At 34.9% G+C, this 25,210-nt stretch overlaps 2 protein-coding genes across 2 annotated transcripts; both read left to right on the top strand.

Moving 5' to 3' along the window:
* The first annotated feature begins 3,341 nt into the window (after nucleotides 1–3,341).
* On the top strand, nucleotides 3,342–13,273 carry LOC115697395 (DDB1- and CUL4-associated factor homolog 1). The gene is made up of 15 exons (XM_030624380.2): nucleotides 3,342–3,543; nucleotides 4,301–4,602; nucleotides 5,658–5,736; nucleotides 5,878–5,994; nucleotides 6,073–6,248; nucleotides 6,345–7,167; nucleotides 7,249–7,343; nucleotides 7,421–7,844; nucleotides 7,942–8,523; nucleotides 8,627–8,809; nucleotides 8,900–9,454; nucleotides 10,064–10,174; nucleotides 10,303–10,421; nucleotides 10,536–12,138; nucleotides 12,399–13,273. Exons 2-15 carry the CDS (start codon nucleotides 4,307–4,309, stop codon nucleotides 13,110–13,112), a joined length of 5,877 nt encoding a protein of 1,958 aa, XP_030480240.1. The 5' UTR covers nucleotides 3,342–3,543; nucleotides 4,301–4,306; the 3' UTR covers nucleotides 13,113–13,273.
* Nucleotides 13,274–16,652: 3,379 nt separating this feature from the next.
* Nucleotides 16,653–17,155, top strand: LOC115695018 (uncharacterized). Its single transcript, XM_030622119.1, has 2 exons — nucleotides 16,653–16,682; nucleotides 16,781–17,155. The coding sequence occupies exons 1-2, from the start codon at nucleotides 16,653–16,655 to the stop codon at nucleotides 17,153–17,155; spliced, it is 405 nt and encodes a 134-aa protein (XP_030477979.1).
* The last annotated feature ends 8,055 nt before the right edge of the window (nucleotides 17,156–25,210 follow it).

Below are 25,210 nucleotides of genomic sequence, written 5' to 3'. Positions count from 1 at the left end.
AGTGTGTATATTCTTTTAATCGCTTGAAGTAGATATTTTGTTGGTTGCTTTTTTTTTTAAGTCAATATATGACATTTTTCATCATAGTTTTGAAATTATTAATAATAAAAAATACTTTATTATTGTGTGATTTGAGACATAGAGAAAAATATTTACAATATTTAGGAAATAAGGTGAGGTATATATAAATATATATGTTGAAATATATTTTTTGGTAATTTATGTTTTTAACTTATATCCTATTCTAACAATAATAAATAATAACATTTTGGTAAGAAAATATAAAAGTAACAATAATAATTAATGGTAAGATAGAAAAAAAAAAGTAGATAACTATAAAAAAATTAAATATAAAAAAAATTGGTAAAAGCATTTTTTTTAAAAAAACTTGATAGCTTATCCCTAGAAAAAAAATTATATATATAATTATAACCATAATAACTACATTTTTATGAAAAAAAATTAGTTTATATATATATATGTAACATATAAGAATATCAATCATTAATATAAATTTATGAGCCATATTTCATTATAATAATTATCTTATACAGTAGAAATTTCTTATTAATATATGTGCATTCGTAAAAAGAAAAGTACTTTATAAAAAACATTATTTAAAGAAAATATATTTTAGAGACCAAAATGCAAATTTATTTTTAACTATATATTTCTTGAAGGAAAAAAATTTATTAGTGACCAATAACAATTATCTTTGATATTAATTTCCTTTTATTATTTTATTTTTTAATTAATATATGTATGTACTACAAAATATATATATATATATAATGTGTGTAAATACTATTTACCTTAAAACCATTTCACTAAATAGCAATTATCATTGAGATGCAATTTTAATTAATTACTTAATTGTTGACAAAAAGAATGTTAATAATTTATTTACTAGAACAGTTACAAAAATGTACATATATATATATATATAAATTTTTGATACCTTAAGAATTAGTATCATGATATATGTATAACAACAATAATTTGAATTTATTAGTTAATGTTAAATCTATATAAATAGCAATTATATGTGTAATTAATTATTTTTTGATTTTTCATTAATTATAAAAAAATATTTAAATTGTTTATATAGTGTGTTACAAAATTAATTTGTTACATAAAAAAATATTTGTATGAAGAGGCGTTAGACAAAATAAATTTTTGAAGTTGAATTTCAAAGTGTTGAATTCGATAAATTATCATATTTATGAAATATAACTATTGTACTTTTAGTTTAATGTACATTTTTATAGTAAATTACATATGTAATACTTGTATCAGAAATAAGTTACATTAAAATAATTCTTGATTTGAATTCTAAAGTGTGGTATCCAAGTAATTGTTGTATTCAATATACGTAGTTTTTCATTTTTATGTATAAGAATTTGAAAAAAAAAAAATAAGAAACATTTATTATATGATTTATAAAATAATAAAAAATTATTCTATTTTGATTTAGAAATAAAAAGAAAATAACAAACACATAATTTATAATATTTTACTTATTTAATAAAAATATTAACAACTACTTAATATATGAATTTGTAAAATAACCAAATAATCATAAATTAAATTTTATTTTTCAATGATTATAACGATCACACGAACGCTCAACCAACTTTATACAGTACTTATCACATGAGCGCTCAACCAACTTTATACAATACTTATCATCTTAATTACCACAAAACATTAAGACAAATACACATTTCATTATAGAAATAATTAGTCAAATGAATCATAACTTTTCTTTTCATTTAAAGTAGAAATTTTATCACTTATATTTTTATATAAAACTCTCATTTTTTAGTTTTCAAAAACATAAAATGTTATGACGAATAATTTTACAGTTATCATCTTACATTCACATTTATAGAGAAAACGTTCCACCGGTACCACAAAATAAAATGTAAAAACTTTGATAAACTGTATGTTAAGTTGTTTCTTTCTATCAAAGAAAAAAAGGTCTAAACAAAGTTTAAAAATAACTATATCATCAGTCACAAGTCTAATTTATTAAATTCAGAAGCTATTATCGTTTTTCTTTATTTTATTATAAAAACACATGCAATTTCTTTGTTAATTCTACCATTTAATATTTGTTACAAAATCGTTATCTTTCTATATATTTTAAAATTATGTTTTTAATTTCAATATTATTACTTTGTTTATAATATACACATTAAAATATTATATTTTAAATTATATCACTCAATAAATATAATATATATGTATAATGTACAATGGGCATTGCTTAGTTGCCTAGTTCCTAATATATTTAATAAAAAAATAAAAAATAATAATTTGGGATCTAAACAAAAGAAGAAGCTGCCACTCCATGGAAGAAGAAGGACAACGATTGTCGTCGTCTTCGGAGAAGAAGACCCAACAGGAAGCACCATTCCTATACGTATTGGGTAAGAGTTGCAGGTGGATTTGAAATTGAGTGAAGATTTGGGGGTTAGGGATGCGATTTGGGGGTTTTCTGGGTTTGGTTTCAGTCGCAGCTTTGAGTTTTTTTTTTGGTTTGTTTTTATTTTAATTTATTAAAGATATATTAGGAATAGATTTAGGTATTATTAATTTAAAATAAATATTTAATGTATTATTTTTTTTTTTATGAAATAATGGGATTTAATTTGAGTCTTACACGTGTACTCTTTTTTATAAGTAACTGAATAATGGAAAGATGTAAAACACAACGTTTGGTATTTAATCCGTAAAAAAAAATATAATATTTAAGTGTATAAAATTAAAAATTTATAGTATTTATGCCGTAAATTTCTCTTGTTTTTATGTTGCCACAACATATAATATTTTACATATATGATTTAAAATTTTTTATAAACTGCACGCGAACCGTAGGTTGTTTTTTAGTATTCTATAAATATAGAACATAAATTGTAAATTTTAAAAAAACTTTAAAATACAAAAAAAATTTAGAGCATCTGACATGTTTTTAATTTAATTATTTAAATATTTTAAATTTTTTTTATTATATCAGATGTGAGTGTAATATGAATAAAATAAGAAAAATGCTAAAAATTATTAAGTGATGTTTATTAATATTGTTATTAGTATAATTAAATATTAAATTTTATATAATTTAATTTAATATTTTTTATTAAATACATAAACACCACTTTTAGCAGTGCTAGTTACTTGCCTTGTAGTAACAATGCTCACAAAACAAAGACAGTGAAATTATTGTGTTCATTATTTTTTTTTTTATAAATATATACAAATTAAAGAAAAATGTAAGAGTGGGTCCTATGTTGTATTGGTTGGGAGCCCAATGTGAGAAAGCCCATTTATAAATCGAAGTCGGTTTCTTAGGACAATTTCTTCTCTCTCTCTCTCTCTCTATCGGCCTTTTTGGCTTTCTTTCGGTTCTGTCACTAAACTCATCAGCCGTACCCTAGAAATATTATCAACCTCGCTCAAGCCACTGATCGGAGATCGGAGATCGGACAGGACGAGTTCCGTTTCACTTATTGGCCGGAAAAACAATTGTTTTACTTGCAACAGGTACTGTACTTACTGTTTTGAGGGATTAATTACAGAGAGACGACGGGGGAAACTTTTTCTGGTTGTTTGAGTTTTCTCAACTGATTCTCTCTGTTTTGTACAGAGTTCTACATTGGCATTCTAAAGAATGTGATTTAGCTATTATTTAGTTCTCTTTTCTTTTTCTTTTTTCTTCTTTTTAATAATAAGTTAGGTTTTGTCATGATTAGTTTGTAATATGTGTGTTAATAATCATACAAGATTTTGTTCTGTTCTGTATGGTTCCGAGTTTTGTTCTCAATATCTTTACATTTGGAACGTAAGGACCAGGGCAAAAGAAACTTTCATAATTTTCTGATTTTGGTTCAGTGAAAAAATCTGTTTCGTTCATGTGAATCCCATGTGTATGGTGTTTGTTCCTACATATATTTTATTTCAGTACTGTGTTTAAGTTTGGGATAATTCTATATCTTTGTCTGCATGAAGTGTTTGGTGACATAATATCTAATTTATGGTGTTTCTTGGCAATTTGAATTATAATTATTTTAACTACTCATTGTGACGAATAAGTTACCTGGACTGGAACAATGTTGTGTTGTTGAATGGAGAGAGAGAGAGAGAGATAATTTGTAGTTAGATAGGCATTGATTATATAAGTAAGATATAGATATAAAGTCTCTGCAACTCCAAATTCTTACATCATAATACAATTTTTTTTTTATACGCAAATGTATATATTGAAAATAATTAACCCTAATTACAATTGTTATCTTTTAAGGTTTATATGGAGGAGGCGGCGAGGGATGAACAACCCACTCAACCCCAAGAGCAAGGCGAAGGTGGTCCCCCACTTCCTCTGCCTCAATCTTTATCGGAATCTCAATTACAAGAAGGAGTAGATGATGAAGAGGAGGAAGAAGAAGAAGAAGGGGAAGAAGAGGACGAAGAACCAAAAAATGAAGACGACGAAATGATTGCCAAAGTTCAGAAGTTGATGGAGAAGGTTACTTCTTCGCCTGATAACCCTAACCCTATTGTCCTCCATGCACTTGCCTCCCTTTTTGAAACTGAAGAGTCCAAGTAAGTCTTTTTTTATTTTGGGGTGGGGGTGGTCCCTCACTTGCTCCGCCTCAATCATTATCGGAATCTCAATGTGCTTGTTTTTTTTTCCTGTTTTATTAGCTCGATTATTTATTTATTTGAAGTTATTCGTTATGTGGTAATATTTGTAGAATATTTACTTTAAACTTTTGTTTGGATTACAAGGTTTAGAAGTGTAATTATCGGTACGTTGGCTTTTCGTAAAAACTAAGAGAACACTGTTGTTCTACTAGCAATTATCCTAACAGAATTCATTTAGTAGCTTACGTATGTTTTTTGAGTGGTAATTGTATAAGACTATATTATACAATGTTTCTCTTCTTTTCTATATTTTTTATACGAGATTTTGAAATGGGGAGGGAAAAAGGGGTTTGGTGTTGTGGGGGTGGGGGTGTGCTGTTTGTTGAAGACGGTAAAGGAATTACTGTGATTCTCGAAGCCTACTTTTGCTTTAGAAAGTTGTAGAGAACTAGATTGTTATCAAGGACTCTTGCTTCTTGGCTTCTATCAACAAGACCCAAGTTATTAATCCCATTATGATGTTTAGAATATATTTGGAATTTTCCAGGTGATATCTTCAGAATTCTAGCTTTGTGACTTGTCTTATATCTGACGTAGAAACTTATTTTTTGCTGTGTATCATGAGAGTTCAGGTTTATATTGGATACACTATAGAATAATAAATTGTAAGTGATCTGACGAAGAGAAACTTATAATAAAATATTGAGAGGTTAGGAAATGTGTGGTAGTTGTTGATGCACAGTGATGCTTCAGGAAGAATAGAAGAGAATAGAATCATAGATAAAAGGTTAAGATTACCCACTAACCTTAAATACGATGGGTTTAGCTTTCCTTATTGTATGCTATGCATTTCATTTTTTGGAAAAACATCTTAAGTAGACTGTGATTATGATTTCCAACAGTTTTTGAGCTTTTGTAGAGGCTTTGTGATATTTCCTAATATACATTTTATATTGCTTTTGTTCCACTAAATTTTTGTAGTTAATTTCTGTTTTTGGTTAAAAAAAATGCAGATTCATGGAAGAGAATGGCCATGCCTCCAGCAATAGTCGTGCTTCTCATAACATTGGACGACTGGGAACTGTAATTCGGGTAGCTTTTCTAGCTTGTGTTAATCCCTTCCTATCATTTGGGATGGAATTCAGTGAGGATATGTGAATTTGAGTGGATAGTTAATGGTATGGAATTTGGTTTACTGAAGTGTTATTTTTTTGGGGGTTTGTTTTTCTCCAGGAGAATGATGATTTTTTTGAATTGATATCTTCAACATATTTATCCGAATCACGTTATGCTCCCTCTGTCCAGGCAGCCTCTGCAAGGCTTCTTCTCAGCTGTTCAGTGACATGGATTGTAAGAGTTTTCCCCTCCTTAATTAAATTTCATTGGGTCATTATTATTTGAAAGCCTTACTCATGTAATGTGGCACAGCATCCTCACGTGTTTGAAGACGCTGTAATGGACTCCATTAAAGATAGAGTGATGGATGACGCTGTCAACTTCTTGGGGGAAGATCACAGTTCAAAGCATGATCTTGTGAGAAAGGCCTCAGATTTTGAAATGTCGAAGACCTATTCTACAGGACTCCTTGCTTATTTTCTATCAGTGTAAGAATAATAGGCTAATGATATTTTGTTTTCAGCTCTCATCAGTTTTTTTTATAGTTTTGTAGTTCATATATATGATGTTCAATTTAATTTCAGCGGTGGCCCAATTGTGGAAGATGTTTTGACATCTAAACTATCTGCCAAGCTTATGCGTTACCTTCGGGTTCGAGTCCTTGGGGAGATAAGTATTAGTCAGAAAGATTCTGGTCACTTAACTGAAAGTAAGAATGGGTCTTGTGCTATCTGCACAAGAGGAAGAGATGAAACTCGGAGTAAGGCTAGGCAGGTTTCAGAAACTACTCATCTTGACGATTCAAGGATTATTGATGACAAGTCTTTAGATGACCAAAGTGGAGAGAGGGATCAGGAAAGAAGCATATGTGGTCAAGAACCTGGAGAAGCTGATGGAAGAGAACTAATGAATGATGGTGATGACAGATGGCATACTCATGATGTGCGTGATGTGAAGACCAAGTTTGTTGATTTTGATGAAAATGCGAAAGATGATTCCTCTAGGCGTAAAGTTAGTCGTGGATCAGTAAAATCTAGAGGGAAGGGAAGATCTACAGAGGGCTCTGTTGACAATGAACAGGTAGTGACCTCACCAGGATCAGGTAGCCGAGTGGGACTAGGACGAAGTACAAGAGAAAAGAGTTCATCAAAAACTTCAGATGTTAAAAAAGTGTCAGATGCTAAGAAGTTTCTGGGAAAAAATACTTGTGATATTTTACTGTTGGAAAGAGGAGATAATGATGAGTGCTTCCAAGGATGCAGAGTTGGAGCTACAGACTTTTCTGATTTGGTGAGAAAAGCTGTTAGATCTGCTGAAGCTGAAGCTAGAGCAGCCAATGCACCTGAAGAAGCTGTTAGAGCAGCTGGGGATGCTGCTGCTGAAGTTGTCAAAAGTGCAGCTTTAGAGGTATTGCAGAGTCTATCTTACTTCTCTTTGACTTAAACTTGCGTGGTTCTTTACTTGCTGTTTGCTACTTTTTATATGCAGGAATTCAAAATAACAAATAATGAAGAAGCTGCAGTTTTGGCTGCCTCCAAGGCAGCATCCACTGTCATTGATGCTGCCAATGTAACTGAAGTTAGGTAGGTGACTTTGTTTTTGTCTTTATTGTAAATGCAGTTGAGTTACCATTTCTTAACATCCCATTGGCTGGTGGCAGGAGCTCCAGAAGTACGGAGGCAGATTCAATGAACTCAAATGTCACAGAACCAGAAACGAATGTGGAGGTTGAAGAATATTTTATCCCAGATGTTGAATCCCTTGCTAAGTTAAGAGAAAAATACTGCATTCAGTGCCTTGAAAGTCTTGGGGAATATGTTGAAGTTCTTGGGCCTGTACTACACGAAAAAGGGGTAGATGTTTGTCTAGCATTATTACAAAGGAATTTGAAACATACAAAGCCATTGGAGGTTGCAATGCTTTTGCCTGACATAATGAAGCTCATATGTGCCTTGGCTGCTCATCGAAAATTTGCAGCACTATTTGTGGATCGCGGTGGTATGCAGAAACTACTTGCTGTCCCCAGAGTTGCTCAAACCTTCTTTGGTCTTTCCTCTTGCCTGTTCACTATTGGTTCACTCCAGGTAATGGAACTTAGTGAATAGTTTTTACAGGTGTACACATATATTTCCATTGCTTAGCTCATCTTGCTGCTGCTGCAATTGATTCCTTTCTATGCAGGGGATTATGGAACGTGTCTGTGCTCTTCCTTCAGATGTTGTGCACCAGTTGGTTGAGTTAGCTCTTCAGCTTCTTGAGTGTCCGCAGGATCAAGCGAGGAAGAATGCAGCTGTATTCTTTTCTGCTGCATTTGTTTTCAGAGCTGTTCTTGATGCTTTTGATTCTCAGGATGGCTTACAGAGATTACTCTCTCTTTTAAATGATGCCGCATCTGTAAGGTCAGGAGTAAATTCTAGTGCAGGATCACTCCGTGATCGGTCACCTGCAGAAGTTCTGACATCATCAGAGAAGCAAATAGCTTATCATACCTGTGTAGCTCTGCGGCAATATTTTAGGGCTCATCTTCTTTTACTTGTGGATTCCATTCGTCCAAATAAAAGCACCCGAAGTGCAGCTAGGAGTATTCCTAGTGTCAGGGCAGCCTACAAGCCACTTGACATCAGTAATGAGGCTATGGATGCTGTATTTGTGCAGCTTCAGAAGGACCGTAAGTTGGGTCCTGCATTTGTTAGAACTCGATGGCCTTCAGTTGAGAAGTTTTTAGCATTGAATGGTCATATTACTATGCTGGAATTATGTCAGGTATAATTCTTAGGTTCCACTTTTGCTGCCTTTTAAAGTGGCAGACCTGTCTTTTGATTTTTCTGCCTTATCTAGTCATTCATATTGAGTTTTTCTTCTGCAGGCTCCACCTGTTGAGCGTTACCTGCATGATTTACTTCAATACGCATTGGGTGTACTTCATATTGTTACACTGGTACCTAGCAGCCGCAAGATGATTGTAAATGCCACTTTGAGCAACAATCGTGTGGCGGTAGCAGTAATCTTGGATGCAGCTAGTGTTGCCAGCAGCTATGTAGTCCCAGAGGTAAGGATGTTTTCTGCATCATTTTTCACTGATGTTTGGTCCAACTTGAGCGTTTTCAGTTATTCTAATATTTTATTTGCAACTTTGCAGATCATTCAGCCTGCACTAAATGTGTTGGTTAATCTTGTTTGCCCTCCTCCTTCACTCAGCAATAAACCTCCTTTACCTGCTCATGGCCAACAGTCTGTTGCTGCACAAATAAATGGCCCTGGTGTGGAGAATAGAGATAGAAACATAGAGCGAAGTGTCTCAGATCGAGCTATGAATGTGTCCAGCCATAATGATCGTGGTGGAGAATCCACTAGTATCGATCGAGGCAGTGCAGCAGCACTCAGTACACAATCCAACAGTAGCAATGCACAGGCTCCACCCTCCACACCAACTTCAGGGTTGGTTGGAGATCGTAGAATATCTTTAGGTGTTGGAGCTGGTTGTGCTGGTCTTGCTGCACAATTAGAACAGGGATATCGTCAGGCGCGAGAGGCTGTTCGTGCCAATAATGGTATAAAAGTTCTGCTGCATCTTCTTCAACCGCGTGTTTATTCACCTCCTGCTGCTCTTGATTGTCTCCGTGCACTTGCTTGCCGAGTTCTACTTGGTTTAGCAAGAGATGATGCTATTGCACACATATTGACAAAGCTTCAGGTTTGATAAAATTTTAATTTATATATTGGTGAACTGGACGTTGAAGATTCATAGCTAGGAAAAATATGTAGCTTAAAGATCAAAAAAAATCTGTTAGTTCGTTTACTTCAATACTGGTGCAGAGTCTTACATCAATCCCACCCTATGCAAACACACCTTCTAGAGGGATTAATTTGCTTCTGGTTAAGCACTCTATAGGCTCATAAATAACAAGGTCTGAAGAGAATATTAATAAGCTGCGACTGCGAGTTGTACTTTAGTGGAAGATACTTGCAGTATCAATACAAGTTTATACTGAATTGGGGAGAAAATTAATGATTTTGATTTTGGTTTTGATGAAACTTTGAAAGTAGAATTTTCATGATAACTATGGATTTTGATGATAGGCTTTATTGCTAACTAGGTTTGTTAGAACTTAGATGTAAGAAATTACTTTAATCTGTTTGCTAATATTGATACATCACTTTTATCACGTTCAGAGCTTTTTGTTTTTTTAGTGATATATTATGTTGTCAAATATTACCTCTTTTTTTTTTTCCTTCGTAAAAGAAAAACTAGGTTATTTGTGTAACTGATCAAGGGTGTTATCAAACATAATGGTGTTTGTAGGTTGGGAAAAAGCTTTCGGAGCTTATTCGAGATTCAAGCACTCAAACACTTGGAACTGATCAAGGGAGGTGGCAAGGTGAACTTTCTCAGGCAGCAATTGAGTTAATCGGGGTAGGCAGATGTTTTCTTTAATTATTTGAGGTTGCTTATGGATATTCTTATTTTGTTGACTTTTGTCCTTCTCTAATGTTAAGTCATTTTATTGATGGTTAACTTCATAATGTGGCATCTATTTGTAGATTGTAACAAACTCAGGGCGTGCTAGTACGTTGGCTGCTACTGATGCTGCAACCCCTACGCTGAGGCGCATAGAAAGAGCAGCTATAGCCGCTGCCACCCCAATAACATATCATTCAAGGTGCTTAGTTTTCACTGTAGTTTCAAAGTAGTAAATTATCTAACTGATTTTTCTTACGTTGGAGTTTCCCTTTCTGATGCTGACTTGGCTTTTCTGTGCTCTTCTTAATTTCAGGGAACTTTTACTCCTAATTCACGAACATTTACAGGCATCTGGTCTGGGTTCAACTGCTTCAACACTGCTTAAAGAGGCCCAGTTGACACCTTTGCCATCTTTGGCTGCTCCTTCCTCTCTAGCACACCAGGCTTCCTCACAAGAGGGCTCCTCTATACAATTTCAGTGGCCCTCTGGTCGTACGCCTTGTGGATTTCTCACCAACAAATCAAAGCTTATTGCGTTGGATGAGGATGCAAGTTTAAAGTGTAGCCCCAGCTTCAATTTTCCGAAGAAGAAACAATTACTTTTCTCACCAAGTTTAGGCTCACAGACTAGAAGTGATTTGTACGCAGCATCAGTTAGGAAGATGCTTAGTGCTTCGAAACAGTATACTGGTGTATCAGAAACTCCATCAGAGTCCTTGTTAAAATCTAATATGGATGCAGAATCTCAATGTAAAACTCCAATCCTGTTGCCAGCAAAGCGTAAATTATCTGATTTAAAGGATTCTGGGTTCATGTCTTCTCTTGGAAAACGTCTCCACACTAGTGAGCAAGGCTTTAAATCACCTACTTATCCAACACCAAATACTGGACGTAAAATTGGTTTATCATTTGATTCCATGGGTTTCCTCTCACCTAGTTCTAGCTTGAGAGATCATGGACGTCCAGTAGCAAGTGGATCTACATCAGAATTCGTGGATGATACTCAATTTTGCAATACCTACATGGGTATGGTGACACCATCCTCCCAAATTGGGCTTCACGGTGAAATTCAGAACAGTAACACAGAGCGGTTGACTCTAGACTCCCTCGTTATACAGTATTTAAAGCACCAACATCGTCAGTGCCCTGCTCCTATAACAACACTCCCACCACTCTCTCTCTTAAACACCCATGTTTGTCCTGAACCAAGACGCAGCCTGGAAGCTCCTTCTAATGTAACGGCTCGTCTTGGTACACGAGAGTTTAAAAGTATGTATGGTGGGGTTCATGGGAATCGCAGAGATCGTCAATTTGTGTACAGCAGATTCCGGCCATGGCGAACTTGTCGGGATGAAACTAGTGCCCCTTTGACGTGCATTACATTTCTCAGTGACTCATCTCATATTGCGGTAGGAACCCATTCTGGAGAGCTCAAAATTTTTGACACAAATAGCAGCAGCGTATTGGAGAGCTGCGCAAGCCACCAGTTTCCTTTGACTACTGTACAGTCCTATCTATCAGGGGAGACCCAACTGGTCCTTTCTTCTAGTTCTCAGGAGGTGAGGTTGTGGGATGCATCTGCTATTGGTGGAGGGCCCACAAATTCATTTGAAGGGTGCAAGGCTGCAAGATTTAGCAACTCTGTAGACATTTTTGCAGCTTTGCCAGCAGAGCCAGGTCGAAGAGACATTCTCCTATATGATATCCAGACTTGCCAGTTGGTACTGAAACTGTCGGACACATTAGCCAATTCACTGGGTCGGTCTCATTTCTATTCAAATGTACACTTCAATCCCACTGACACTATGTTGTTATGGAATGGAGTACTGTGGGACAGGCGGATAACCAATCCTGTTCATCACTTTGATCAGTTTACGGATTATGGTGGGGGCGGCTTTCATCCTGCTGGGAATGAGGTATGGGAATAATGCAATACTACCTGTACTAAATTTTGGAAGCCCATATAAAAAAAATAAATTAATGTGACCTATAGCAGAGGGATAATGGTTTACATCCTAGTTTATTATGTTGTTTTGGGTGTCCGGCTTGACAATTTCACTTGTTTCAAAATATGTTTCTTATTTGTAAGATGAGTTTAATCTTTGTCTTGCAAGTGCTTTGTCTGTTGATACTTGATACTAAGAATGACATTCATCTTTTTCTATTTTCTGAATAGGTCATTATCAACTCTGAGGTTTGGGATCTTAGAAAGTATAGACTCCTCCGTAGTGTTCCTTCACTCGACCAAACATCAATTACGTTTAACGCACGTGGTGATGTAATCTATGCAATTCTGAGGAGAAATCTTGAGGATGTAATGTCATCGTTCAACACACGTCGGATGAAGCATCCTCTGTTTTGTGCTTTCAGGACAGTGGACGCAGTTAACTACTCTGAGATTGCTACAATCCCTGTGGATCGTTGTGTCCTCGACTTTGCTGCGGAGCCTACTGATTCTTTTCTTGGGTTGATTACAATGGATGATCAGGATGAGATGTTTGCTGCAGCCAGGGTGTATGAGGTCGGTCGTCGAAGACCAACTGATGATGATTCTGATCCGGATGATGCTGAGAGTGAAGAGGAAGACGATGACGACGATGAAGATGATGATGGTGACATTGATCCCTTACTTGGTCCAGATCTTGATGGGGATGGGGATACCGACATTGATGATATGAGCAATGATTCTGATGACGACGATGATGTTGATAGTTTGACGGGTCTTGAGGATGACGATGATGACGATGGGGATTATGTAGATTTCGAGGGGGGCCCTGGATTACTGGAGATTGTAACAGATGGTGATGATGATGATGATGGAGATGATAGTCAGTTGGTGGAGTCTTTTAGTAGTGATGAGGATTATGTAGGAAACGGTTTTGGTTACTGAATATAAGGTTACAAATTGGCCAGGGAAGGGGGATATTACTAGTTAGCGAGATTATGTAAATTATTGTTTTACCGGGGCTATAACCCATGGTTGTTTTTCTTCTTTTCATAATTGATAAACAATCTTGATTATTTATACAAGTATTCTTCTGTTGATTACTATTTGTGTGTGCTTGTGGTGACCTAACTGGGCCCAGGTGTTATATGGAAATTTAAGTATGCATGTTATTATACCATAATTAAATAGTAAACCTTGATGCCTAAGTTATACCATAATTAGTATGCTAAACTTTAAAACTCTCTAAAAACTGTACTTTGGTATACAATTGATAAAATTGCTCTTCTCAATTCAAACACTTTCTTTATTTTGTCTCATAAACTGTATCTTTCTATCTCCCTAAACCACTTATAATCTTTTCTTTCACTATAAAAATTTGATTATTAATGCCTAACGATGGTCTAGTGAGTCTTGTGAAGACGTGAATTTTAAGGCAAAAAATGATGCTCATAATTTAACTGTGGTGTAGGGATGGCCCATAAGAAAATTATACGTACAAGGATGCTTAATAAGGAAAATAAATAAATACATTTAACACTATTAAATAAGCCCTCATTAAAGAATCATTGAAGCTATTGTCCAACACTCTAAATTTGGACTTACATTGAAAATGTATAGATTTGAGAAAATATATAAAAATTAAAGAATTTTGTGAAAATTTCTGGATCATCAAAGTTCTAAAAATATTTCATCACAAATGCGACAATAATACATCGTAAATGCATCAAAAATACATCGTTAGATTCGTTTTTTGCCAAAAAAATGTCTTTCTTACATCATCACAAAAAAACATCATTTAACATGTTTTCATGGCACCATCACAAGTGCATTGCAAATGCATTGTTGTACATCAATTTCACCAAAAATAAATATAAATCATGTTTTACTGGCAGCATTGTAAATGCTTTGGGGTTTTTTTTTTTCTAGCCAAAAATTGGTAAATGCATCATCAGACTTCTTTGGACACCATTGTAAATGCAGTAATGCATCATTTGATATCAATTTTCCCCCAAAAGTATGCTTTTTAGTACTATCGCAAATACATTGTTAGACGTTGCCAAAAAATTATATTCTCTTGACACCATCGCAAATATATCCTCAGACATAAAAAATTTGTGATTTTCAGAATTCAGAAAAATGATGTAAATACAGGCTCAGCTTTTTGACGGCACGTGCCCGACTAGACACGAAAAATTATAGGCTGGGGCACAACACGATACGATGCTACAAATTGGCACAACATGACACGAAAAATATTTTCTTAAGTACAACACGATACGAGAAGCACGAAAGGCACGACACGTAAGCACGAATAGACTAACTCAAAAAATACGACACAGAACAAGTTCGAAAAGCATGACACGACATATTAAAAGATATTATAATTTATTAATAATAAGATATGAATTTATCAATTATAAATAAGTTAAAATAATAATAAAACTAAAATATAATACTGAATATTATAATTCTTAAATTAAAACTACTAAAACATGAAAAGTTAAAATTATATATTAATTTATTTATAGGATGTGATATAAAAATTTGAGTATTTATGATTAAATATTCAAATTCTAATAATGTTAATTTTTTATATGATTATCTACAAAATATTGTTCAAAAGTTATATAAATATAACTAAAACTTTAAAATATACATATAATTTAGTAATTATAAAAGAAAATATGAAAAAGTAAAACACGAATTTAAGTCTGTTTAAAAAATACAGGCCGACACGAGTAAAACACGACACAAAAATACTAGTTCTACGGGCCGTGCTGAGCCTACTCTTTAAAAAGTCTTCTTATCTGACATGTTATTTGTTAGTTTGTTGTGGTGTCTTTTTGTTTGAATCATGGCGTCGAGTAGTCAACCTACACATGTTCTTGAAGAGAGTTATGCACAAATACAACTGGATGAAGAGGAAGAAGGGAACTGATTGCAGGAGATTTAGAGGGGGGTGAACTGGCATTTGATGATCGATGGTGTTTGGTGGGGAAGTTTCTCACGGGTAGATCAATTGATTTTGATGCAATGAGACATATGATGACTTCGTTATGGCATCCAGGTAAGGGAGTGTATATCAAAGAATTGGATACTAACTTGTATATATTTCAATTTTATCATGAATTTGATATACAAGGTGTTATAGACAGTAGCCCATGGACTTTTAATAAGTTTCCATTGGTGTTTCATCGGTTTAAACGTGGTGAAAGTTCAAAGCAGTTCATTTGCATAAACTGGACATGTGGGTGAAAATCCACGATTTGAGAACATAGTTCATGATGGGTAAGGTGGTAAGGAGTGCAAGGGGCTATATTGAGACCTATGTCAAAATCAGATTCTAAAAACTTCAATGGCATTTGGAGAGAATACCTATGGGTGCTTGCTACTGTTGATGTTGAGAAGCCCTTAAAGCGTCGAATGAAGCTGTGTAAGGAGAATGGAGAGTGGATTTGGGCCATGTTCAAGTACGAGCATCTCTCTACCTTCTATTTCATCTGCGGTATCATTAGCCATTCGGAACGATTTTGTACTAAACGTTTTAATCAAGATGTGGATCAAATTGTCAAACCTTATGGTATCGGAATGAGAGCACAGATGAGAAAGAAAAATTATCTTATTGGTGCACAATGACTGCGAACAGGGAACGAAGAAACTCTGATGGTGATAGGTGGTGAAACTTGCCAGCGGGATGGTTCAGATGGAGGGGTAGCTAACATTGCTAGAATTATGGAAATTGATTCCACAATTTCTAGCAGAGATGGGGGCTCTGAAAGTTTAGGAAAGAAAATCGATGGGAGTAATGGTGGACATATTGATTTTGATACTCAATCGGGGTATGATGGAGGGATTAAAGTCATTGACAAAAGTCAATGCAAAAGATAAAGAATTAACTCTTATTTTGGAAACAAAAAGGAGGCGTATGGAGATGGAAAGTATTAAAGAAAGAGGTGAGGTGGTAGTTGTTATTGGTTTGGTTATGGACTAAACATGTGTTGTAGGTGATGGGTCAAAAAAGTTGAGCAAGGTGGGTCTTGGATCACAGGCCTACCGAACATTATGAGCATTTTATCTTGGAATTTCCATGGCCTTGGGAACCCATGGGCTTTTCCTTTCATTAAGGACCTTGTGGTCCAAAAGAAACCGAACTTTATTTTTTTGTGTGAGACATTGTCAAGAAGAGATGTTGTTGAAAAGTTTTGGGTGTCTATTGGGTTTGAGGGTGCGATTTCTGTTGATGTTCAAGGTAAGAGTGGGGGTGTTGCATTGTTATGGCGAGTTAATGAAGACGTTCATTTGCTTGGCTATTGGATCCAACTACGTTGATGTCTCCATTAAAGGAAGTGACCGTGGGAAGTGGAGGCTTACTGGTCTATATGGGGAATCAAATAGAAACTTGAGGAGAAGAACTTAGAAATTTAATCCGTAATTTGAGAGAGGAGTACGATTTGCCGTGGTGCATTATAGGTGATTCCAATAATGTTACTTCTTAACAAGATAAGTAAGGGGGTAATTGGTACCCAAATTGGTTGATTAATGGCTTATGTGAAGTGTTGGAGGAGTGTGGGCTCCATGATTTAGAGCTGAATGGTTACCCATATACTTAGGAGCGTAGCTGTGGTACGAATGACTGGGTTAAAGTTTGGATTGATAGAGCTCTTGTTTCTCAACAATGGCTTGATATATTTCCTACTGTCAAGCTCTTCAATTTAGAGGTGTCTACCTCTGACCATTGCCCTCTTCTTTTGATCCCTATGAATTCAGTTACTGTTGTTAGACAAAATGTCTTCAGGTTTGAGAATTCTTGGTTGAAAGAACCCCTTTGCTTCAAGGTCTTTGAAGACACTTGGAATCTATTTTTGGGAAGCACTATTATAGAGAAGGTTAAAAACTGTGGTGCTGTGTTATTTGAATGGGGAAAAGACTATTCGGGTAATTTCAAACAAAGAATTCAAGATTGTAAAGCTGAAATTCACCACTGAAAGAGGGGATGAGATCCTGTGTCCGTAGCAAGTTATAAAGAAGTAGAGGTAAAACTGAGTAATATCTTACTTCAACGTGAGATATTTTGGAAATAAAGAAGTAAGCAGCTATGGCTTCGTGAAGGGGATCAAAATTCAAAGTACTTCTATGGGAAGGCTACCTCGAGAAGAAGAAACAATTCTATACAGAGATTAAAAAATTCGGAGGGATCGTGGGTGGGATAGGAAGATCAACCTTCAATTGTGACAGATTATTTTCAACAGCTTTTTGAGGCAGCTGATGTCGATTACAGTGGAGTGGTGGAGTGTACCCTACGATAATTTTTGAGGAGCAAAATGCAAAGCTGCTTGAACATGTTATTGTCGATGAGGTGAAACACGCGTTGTTTTAAATGCATCTCGACAGGTTGCTTGAACCTGACGGTATGACTCTAGGATTCTACCAGAAATTTTAGAATGTTGTAGGTGAAGATGTTGTGTCATTATTGAGGACGTTCTTTACAACGGGTGTGTTTCCTAAATCTTTAAATGAAACTAATATTGTGTTGATTTTTAAGAAAAAATTGCATGAGTGTATGGGTGATCTCTGTCCTATATCTCTTTGCAATGTTCTTTACAAAGTTATCTCAAAAGTTATTGCTAATAGGTTGAAAGTTACTTTGACATATGTCATTTCAAATACGCAAAGTACTTTTTTACCTAGTCGTTTGATTTCTGATAATATTATAATTTCTTACGAGATAATGCATTATTTGAAGAGAAAGAGAATGGGAAAGCAGGATTTTATGGCACTTAAACTCGATATGAGTAAAGCTTATGATCGAGTTGGTTGGGCATTTCTTGAGGCTATGATGATCCGTATGGGGTTTAGCAGGCATATAGTTTCATTGATTATTTTCTGTGTTACTATGGTGAGCTATAATGTGACTTATGGGGGGGATGTCATGGGCCCTATAACTCTGGGAAGAGGAATTAGACAAGGAGATCCACTATCTCCTTATCTTTTTCTGGTTTGTGCCGAAAGGTTTATCCTCTTTGTTGAAACTTTATGAGCAAAATCACTGGTTCACGGGCTGTGAAGTGGCTAGAGGTTCTCCAAGAGTTTCACATATACTATTTGCTGATGATAGCTATGTGTATTGCAAGGCAAATAAAAATGAAGCTTCAAATATTTTACATCTCCTTCATGTGTATGAAATGGCATCGGGACAACAAGTTAACTATACAAAGTCAATATTTTTGAGCAAAAATATTGTTGTTGTTGAGCGGTCTAGGATGTGCGAGATGTTGGGCATGGTGGAAGCTTTGGATAATAGCTTTTATTTAGGTTTGCGTTGGATAATGGGAGGAAATAAAAATGCAGTTCTTGGCTTTCTTAAAGATAAAAAGCAGAAAAAGATTTTTAGTTGGGAGAGCCAATTTCTGTCAAAAGCGGGAAAGAAAGTTTTGTTGAAATCAGTTGCCCAAGCTTTGCCTTGTTATGCTATGAGTATATTTCTACTCACAAAAGAAATTTGCTCTAGTCTTGAAAGAATGATGTCGAAATTTTGGTGGAAATCTCAATTAAGATCAGCTAATAAAAGGGTGAGTTGGGTGAGCTGGAATCATCTTTACCGATAGAAACATGTTCGAGGAATTGGATTTTGGAATCTACGTGACTATAACCTTGCTTTTCTAGGTATACAAGGTTGGAGGTTGTTGACTAATGAAGATTCTTTAGTAAGTAAAATTTATAAAGCTAGATATTATCCTTTGGGTAGTTACCTCAATGCTACCTTAGGAAAAAGTCTTAGCTTTATTTGGCGAAGTCTTTTTGAAGCCCAGGATTTGGTTCGGACAGGGGTTAGAAGATCAATTGGCAGTGGAAAATCAGTGAGTATTTTACATGATCCTTGGTTGCCCGATTTGGATAACCCTTATGTTACTTTGAGTCATCCTAGTTTGGATAATTGGATGGTGTTCAATCTGTTCTCAGTGGGCACAAAAAGTTGGGATTTGGAGGTGGTTAATGATTTGTTTAGGAAAAGAGATAGGGACTTGATTGTACTAATTTAGCCGAGTGATACAGTTGAGAGAGATGAGTGGTATTGGAACAAAGAAGCTTCTGGATTTTATACTGTGAAAAGTGTGTACAAATTTCTATAGGGGAGTAATAATGCTGCTACTATTGGGGAGGATCGAGAAGGATGGAAGACATTATGGCAGCTGGCTGTTCCTCCAAAAATTTATCATTTTATGGCGTGCTATTTTGGGATGCCTTCCTACAAAGGTACAATTAAGTATTAAGCATGTAAATATTGATCGTATGTGTCTGTTTTGTAATACGGCTCTCGAGACTATCCATCATGTTCTTCTTGAGTGTGGTTATGCTTAATCTTGTTGGAATTTGTCAATTATAACCATGGATGGTTTAGTGAGTACTGATTATAGCAGCTAGTTTTTTGAGTTTGCCGAAATTAGAAGTGCTGCTATTGTGATGGAAGTTGCCATGGCCAGTTGAAAGATTTGGATAGCTAGAAATGATATTTTGTGGAAGAATTGATCTTGTTCAGCGTTGGAGGTGGTTCGGTCAGCTAGAGTTATTCTTGACTAATGGACTAATGCTCAATCACAAAAGACATGTGCATTGTTAGTTGACGATATTAACAATGTTAGTGAGCAATGGAGGAAACCAATGTGGCATATGGTCAAGGTGAATGTTGACGGAGCTATTTTTGAAGCATAGTATAAGTTCGGTTTTGGGTGTGTGGCCCGTGATTCTAACGGCTGTCTGATCAAGGCTCTCTCTGCAAGTCGTGTTAGTTTGGTCCAACCTAAAGTTGCAAAAATAATTGGGATCAAAGAAGCACTAAGTTGGATAAAAAGAAAGCAATGGGCTAATGTGATAGTCGAAACTGATGCGTTGGTAGTGGTTCAAGCTATTAAAAGCTTTATTGAAATGCCTTCTCAATTTGGATTATTAGCTCGAGATTGTCATGTGTTAATCTCTTCGTTAAGCAACGTGTCTTTAGCTTTTGTTAAATGATTTGCAAATAAGGTCGCTCATTGTGTTGCTAGAGGGTCTTATTTTTTGCCAAATTGTACTTTTAGTGAACTTGATGTTCTTCCTGTTTTATAATCTATTGTATCAATTGAATGCCTTTGAATAAAAATTACTTTGATTCAAAAAAAAAAATAGAGCTTTTGATTGTGTAATAAATAAATTTATTGAGGTCAGTTGTAATATCCCGGAAAATAAATAATATTTAAATAGACATATTTTATTAAATATGTAATTATTTTGATAACGAAGTAAGATTATGATCTTGCTTAGGGTAATTATTGAGAATTTACTCAATGAAATAAATAGCGTAATTTATTAATTACGGAGATTATATTGGGATATGTGAGTACCGAGGATATCAATTTTGAAATAAAATATTTTTCGGGCCCGGTAATTGTGGAAATTTAGCGATGTGGTTAGTAATGTCACGATATTAATGGAAGAATTATTTGAGAATATTCCGGATTAGGTTAGAATTTTATTAGAATGTCGGGTTGATGGATTAGTGAAATTACCAAAATGCCTTAGGTTATTTTAGAGATTATTTAGCTTTGAGGGTAATTTAATTATTCTTTAAATAATTAATCTTTTATTCTTTATTTTATTTTATTTTATTTTATTAGGGGCTGTGATATTTTTTTTTAAAAAAATAAATAGAAAAGAAAGAAAAAGAAGAGAAATTTTATTATTTAAGTTACTTGGAGGCTAAGTAACTTCTCCATCTTCAACTTCTCTCCTTCTCTCTCTCGTGCAAGCTTGAGCCAGCCATTAGGGGACTTCTTTTCTTCAGCAAACCTACCATTTTAAAGCTGAACTCAACCCCCAAGCCAACCTAGAACCTTGAGGTAAGTTCCTCCTCATGTTTTGGTGAATTCCTAGGTTTCTAAAGCTAGGTTTTTGTTAGTTTTTGTAAGTTTTCAGGGCTGTAGGCATAGATGAGTTCTGAGCATGATTTCTTAGTTGAATTAGGTTTGTTTGTGCATGTCTTATTTGATTTCATGGCTGTTGAGATTGTGTTGTGTTTGAAGAAGCTAAAGGAATTGATTTTCTTTCACTTGAGCATATGAATTTGAGTTAGAGATTGAACTATTGCAATGTGAAGCTTGGGATATGTTATATTTATGTTATTATAATGTTTTGGAAGGTTTGAGCAGGTTTAGTGGAGGTTTGATTGGTTTTTAGGGTGAAAAACCACAAATCACCATGGCTGCCAGGAAAAAAAGGCAGGCCGTTTTTCTGGGTGTCTGAAAAACTGACCGTTTTTCCCAGGAAAGGAGGATTTTGGGTTTTTCTTCTCAAGTCCGATCTGATTCGGGGTGTCTCTCGGAGTGGAATTCAGGGTGTTTTAGAGATGGTTAAGCTAGTTTGATTTGGGGGGAAAGTAGGGTGTGTTCGATTGTGAAAATTAGAGTTGATTATCAGAAATTTGATTAAGGTATTTATTGAGTTTTAGTTGTCGTGACATAGGACCGGGATCGCCTAGCTTGTTTTCCACTCGAGTCGGCCCGTACGCTTGAGTTCAGAACTAAGGTAAGAAAAGTAGTAAGCACCGTATGTGGTTAAATATTAATGATTGAATGGTTATGGCCTTGATTATTATCAAGACTTTGATTAGCTATTTGTTGAGCCTAGGTTATAACCTAGGGTTGGAAACGGTTAATACCGTTACGAGTAATTACTCTTGAAACCGCGGTTAGGTTTCTTACTTATCGTTTGCTTCATCGGGCAACGATAGTGACATATACAGCTCGTGGTTAACGAGTGGTAAAGGAGTACTTTATAAAGTACCAAGATTGTGTGTTTATGATATTATGTAATGTGTAAGCATGATGATATGAGATTGAATTGATGATCATTTTCAATTATTGTCTATTTCACTTTTCTTGCTGAGTCTATGTGACTCACAGGTGCTTTATGGTGCAGGTAAGGGGAAAGCAAAGGTTGAGCAGCCATGTGTTCGATGTCGTAGCAACAATGTACATATCAGCCGCAGTGTATCGGCCCAGTAGTCAGGATGCTCTATTTTGAAAGTATTTGGGAGTACAAAGTTTATGTTGTAAAAATACTATTAAACCAGTTTGTGAATATTTTGAAAACAGGGGGACCCCATGGTTAATACCACTTATCTTTTATCATATAGTCTATATCTCAAATTTTCAATTATCAAATTTAATTAACCACACTTTTGGTATAATTATATAGTATCTATATAAGAATTTTATTAAATTGCACACACGTGGCGTCCCTGTTGGACAGGGCGTTACATGAGTAGTAGTAATAATAATAATAATAATAAAACAAAATAAGAATAAAAGTTACAATAAGAAAGTTATTTTTTTAATTATAGTTAAGTGCTTTAAAAAGTTGATGAGTTAGTAAAAGATAAAATATTAAACTTTATTTCTTTACTACCATATTATCATATAAATTATGTACAATGTAAGGGTTAGAGAATTGTCAAAATATCATACCCTCCTAACAATAAGAAATTAACTTTTTAAAGATGTATATATATAGAATAATTCTATGGTGGTGACTATATTTTTGTTCCTATACTATACATACACTCTCTTAACCATTCATTTATATGACTTTTAAAAGTCAACAATCTGTAACATGTAGTTGTTTGTAGGTTATTAAAACTTCTTTTTTGAAAAAAAAAAATCTGACACCCAATTAAAAAAAATAGCAATCAATCAAAATTAATTTTTTTTTTCTTTTAAAAAACCAATTTTTAATCTTTATCTTTCTCATATAATCTATTTTTTTTTTCCTCTCTCCTTTCTCATCATCAACATCATGCCCCTTTTTCATATAGATGTTGCGGTGGCATCATGAAGTTCTCTCACATAAGTAATCGTTATCCTCAAATTCACAGAGATGCTGCAGTGGTATCATGGCAGGAGAAAAAAAAATTAAACTCTACAGTTTGGTAAAATAATCACAAATACAAATAAAATGAGGGGATTTTACATGAGATGTGGATCTATCTTTGCGTTTTATCTCTACCATCGTAAGAGCCACCGTATCCCACCAGACCAGGGCATCCTCCTGGAATTGGAATGTTGCATAAGCCACTATGTCGTTGCTGGTGACTCCCATAAAATTCAGAATCCGAGTAATAACAGTCAACCACTATTTAGCTTTCATAACATCTAGACCTCCCAAAAAGACTGGAGGTGCCTGCTTGCGGAACTTTTCATACAGTGGTTCCATCACAATAACAACCAGCATTGCCTGCACAACAGGACAGGAGCAACCTACACCATAGAAGCAGGCATTGCAAGAGCCCCCTGCTGCTTCAACCATCTGATCTCTTTGTCTTGTTCATTAATTCTGGCTTGCATGGCTGCAAACATGTTCTCCCAATCATGGGCAACCTGTGGTGGGTTAACATTTCCTCGACCACGTGCGGGCCTCTGCCTCTACCACAAATGTTTGGGGGAAACTAAACTCCCTAACCGCCACTAGATCTAATCAAATTAATCTACTTCTTGTGTTCCGTCTGGCGTCTATTCTAATAAAATTGCCTGGGAAACCAAGAACTAGCCTGGTCAAATCGCGATTAAGAATTATTTACTAATTACCACTTACTTTAGAAATTAAAACATGGACCTATTTAGCTATCAAGCTACTAACATGCTTCCTATCAGGCTTTTCTTAGAACATACTAATAAAGCAAACTACTAAAGCAATAAAGGCTTACTTAACCGTGAGTTGAGCTTATCTCTGATGATGATTGTACATGTCGTGACGATCTTCAGAAGACAACCTGGTAGCTCTGATACCAAATTGTAACACCTTACTAGTTTTGGCGTGTTATCGTGCTTTTATATTAATTGTGTAATCTCTTGCTAATCAATGGGTTTATTGAAAATCATGATTAATTTAAACTTTACCCAATTATCCTTAAATTGAAAATAAATAACTTTTATATGAACCGAGATCCCGTATTTAAAATATTAACAAATGTGATACAAAAGTTGTTGCCTAGCGACTATAAAAAATACAGCCTGTTGTCCTAAAGATCGTACACTCTAGGTCTTACCGCCCTGACATGTACAATCTTCATTCGCTCACACTCACTTTTGTTTAGCCTTAGCTTTGCCCTTACCTACACATTAAAAACACACAACTGTGAGTTGACAGATTCAGTAAGAAAAGCATAAGTATATTATAAACATAAACCAAATTAAAATTAGGCACTCATACACCCAATCATAACTCTATCCCTGCATCCCACACGATACTGAGTCTAGAACGTTCGTACGACAGTACTATTGACCATAATATCAGCCTATACTCAGTACTCTAGTCGTATCAATGTGATAGCGTTAACCAGTACTTATGCCAAACATACATTCATCGGTATCTAATATAACTCTATGTATATTGATACCGCTATTTTAATGTAATCTAACAGGCAATCATAAACATGCATACTAAACATGTAATCACATATGCCTATAACTATACTAATCTTACCTCTATTCTGAATTTAGGTGTGCCGGTCAACTTAAGTAGAATTGCTGCTCGATGATTTACAGGCTCCTAAGTTACAATATTCATAAAACAGATGAGTGATATGCTAAATAACTTTTCTGGGACTTAAAATCAAACTAAAAGTTTTCCTATCGATGGATAACATGGCAATACTCTAAATATATTAAAAACACAAAAATCTAGGGTACCCTAAACTTCCCCAACCAATAAATCGGACCCAAACTGGAAAACTAGTTTCTAAGTGTGTTGCCATCGGAACCGGTCGGCCGATTCCACAGTGCAAAACTGAACTGGTCAACCGATTTAGTGCAGGAACTGCATAATTTCACACACACCTTAAATCAACCCCAAATCGTACAAAACCTTCTAGAGTACCTAAAAATACCATAATGAACTTAAATCATGCAATAAAACCAAGCAATACTCTCAGAAACCAAAAACACCATGGAAGAGCAAAGTTTGAGCTCTTAAGCTCAAACTTTGTCCAAACACAACCACAAGCATCAAAT

The sequence above is a fragment of the Cannabis sativa genome, chromosome X (assembly GCF_029168945.1).
Source record: "Cannabis sativa cultivar Pink pepper isolate KNU-18-1 chromosome X, ASM2916894v1, whole genome shotgun sequence".
NCBI lineage: Eukaryota > Viridiplantae > Streptophyta > Magnoliopsida > Rosales > Cannabaceae > Cannabis > Cannabis sativa.
This window is presented reverse-complemented; position numbering and strand designations above follow the sequence as displayed.

Bases quoted from the DNA above. Each gene is read 5' to 3' on its own strand.
- LOC115697395 (XM_030624380.2), top strand. From the start codon at position 4,307: ATGGAGGAGGCGGCGAGGGATGAACAACCCACTCAACCCCAAGAGCAA. The intron at 8,524-8,626 runs GTATAATTCTTA...TTTCTTCTGCAG, and splicing joins CTATGCTGGAATTATGTCAG to GCTCCACCTGTTGAGCGTTA. The intron at 10,175-10,302 runs GTAGGCAGATGT...ATCTATTTGTAG, and splicing joins CAGCAATTGAGTTAATCGGG to ATTGTAACAAACTCAGGGCG.
- LOC115695018 (XM_030622119.1), top strand. From the start codon at position 16,653: ATGTTACTTCTTAACAAGATAAGTAAGGGG. The intron at 16,683-16,780 runs GTAATTGGTACC...CCATATACTTAG, and splicing joins TTAACAAGATAAGTAAGGGG to GAGCGTAGCTGTGGTACGAA.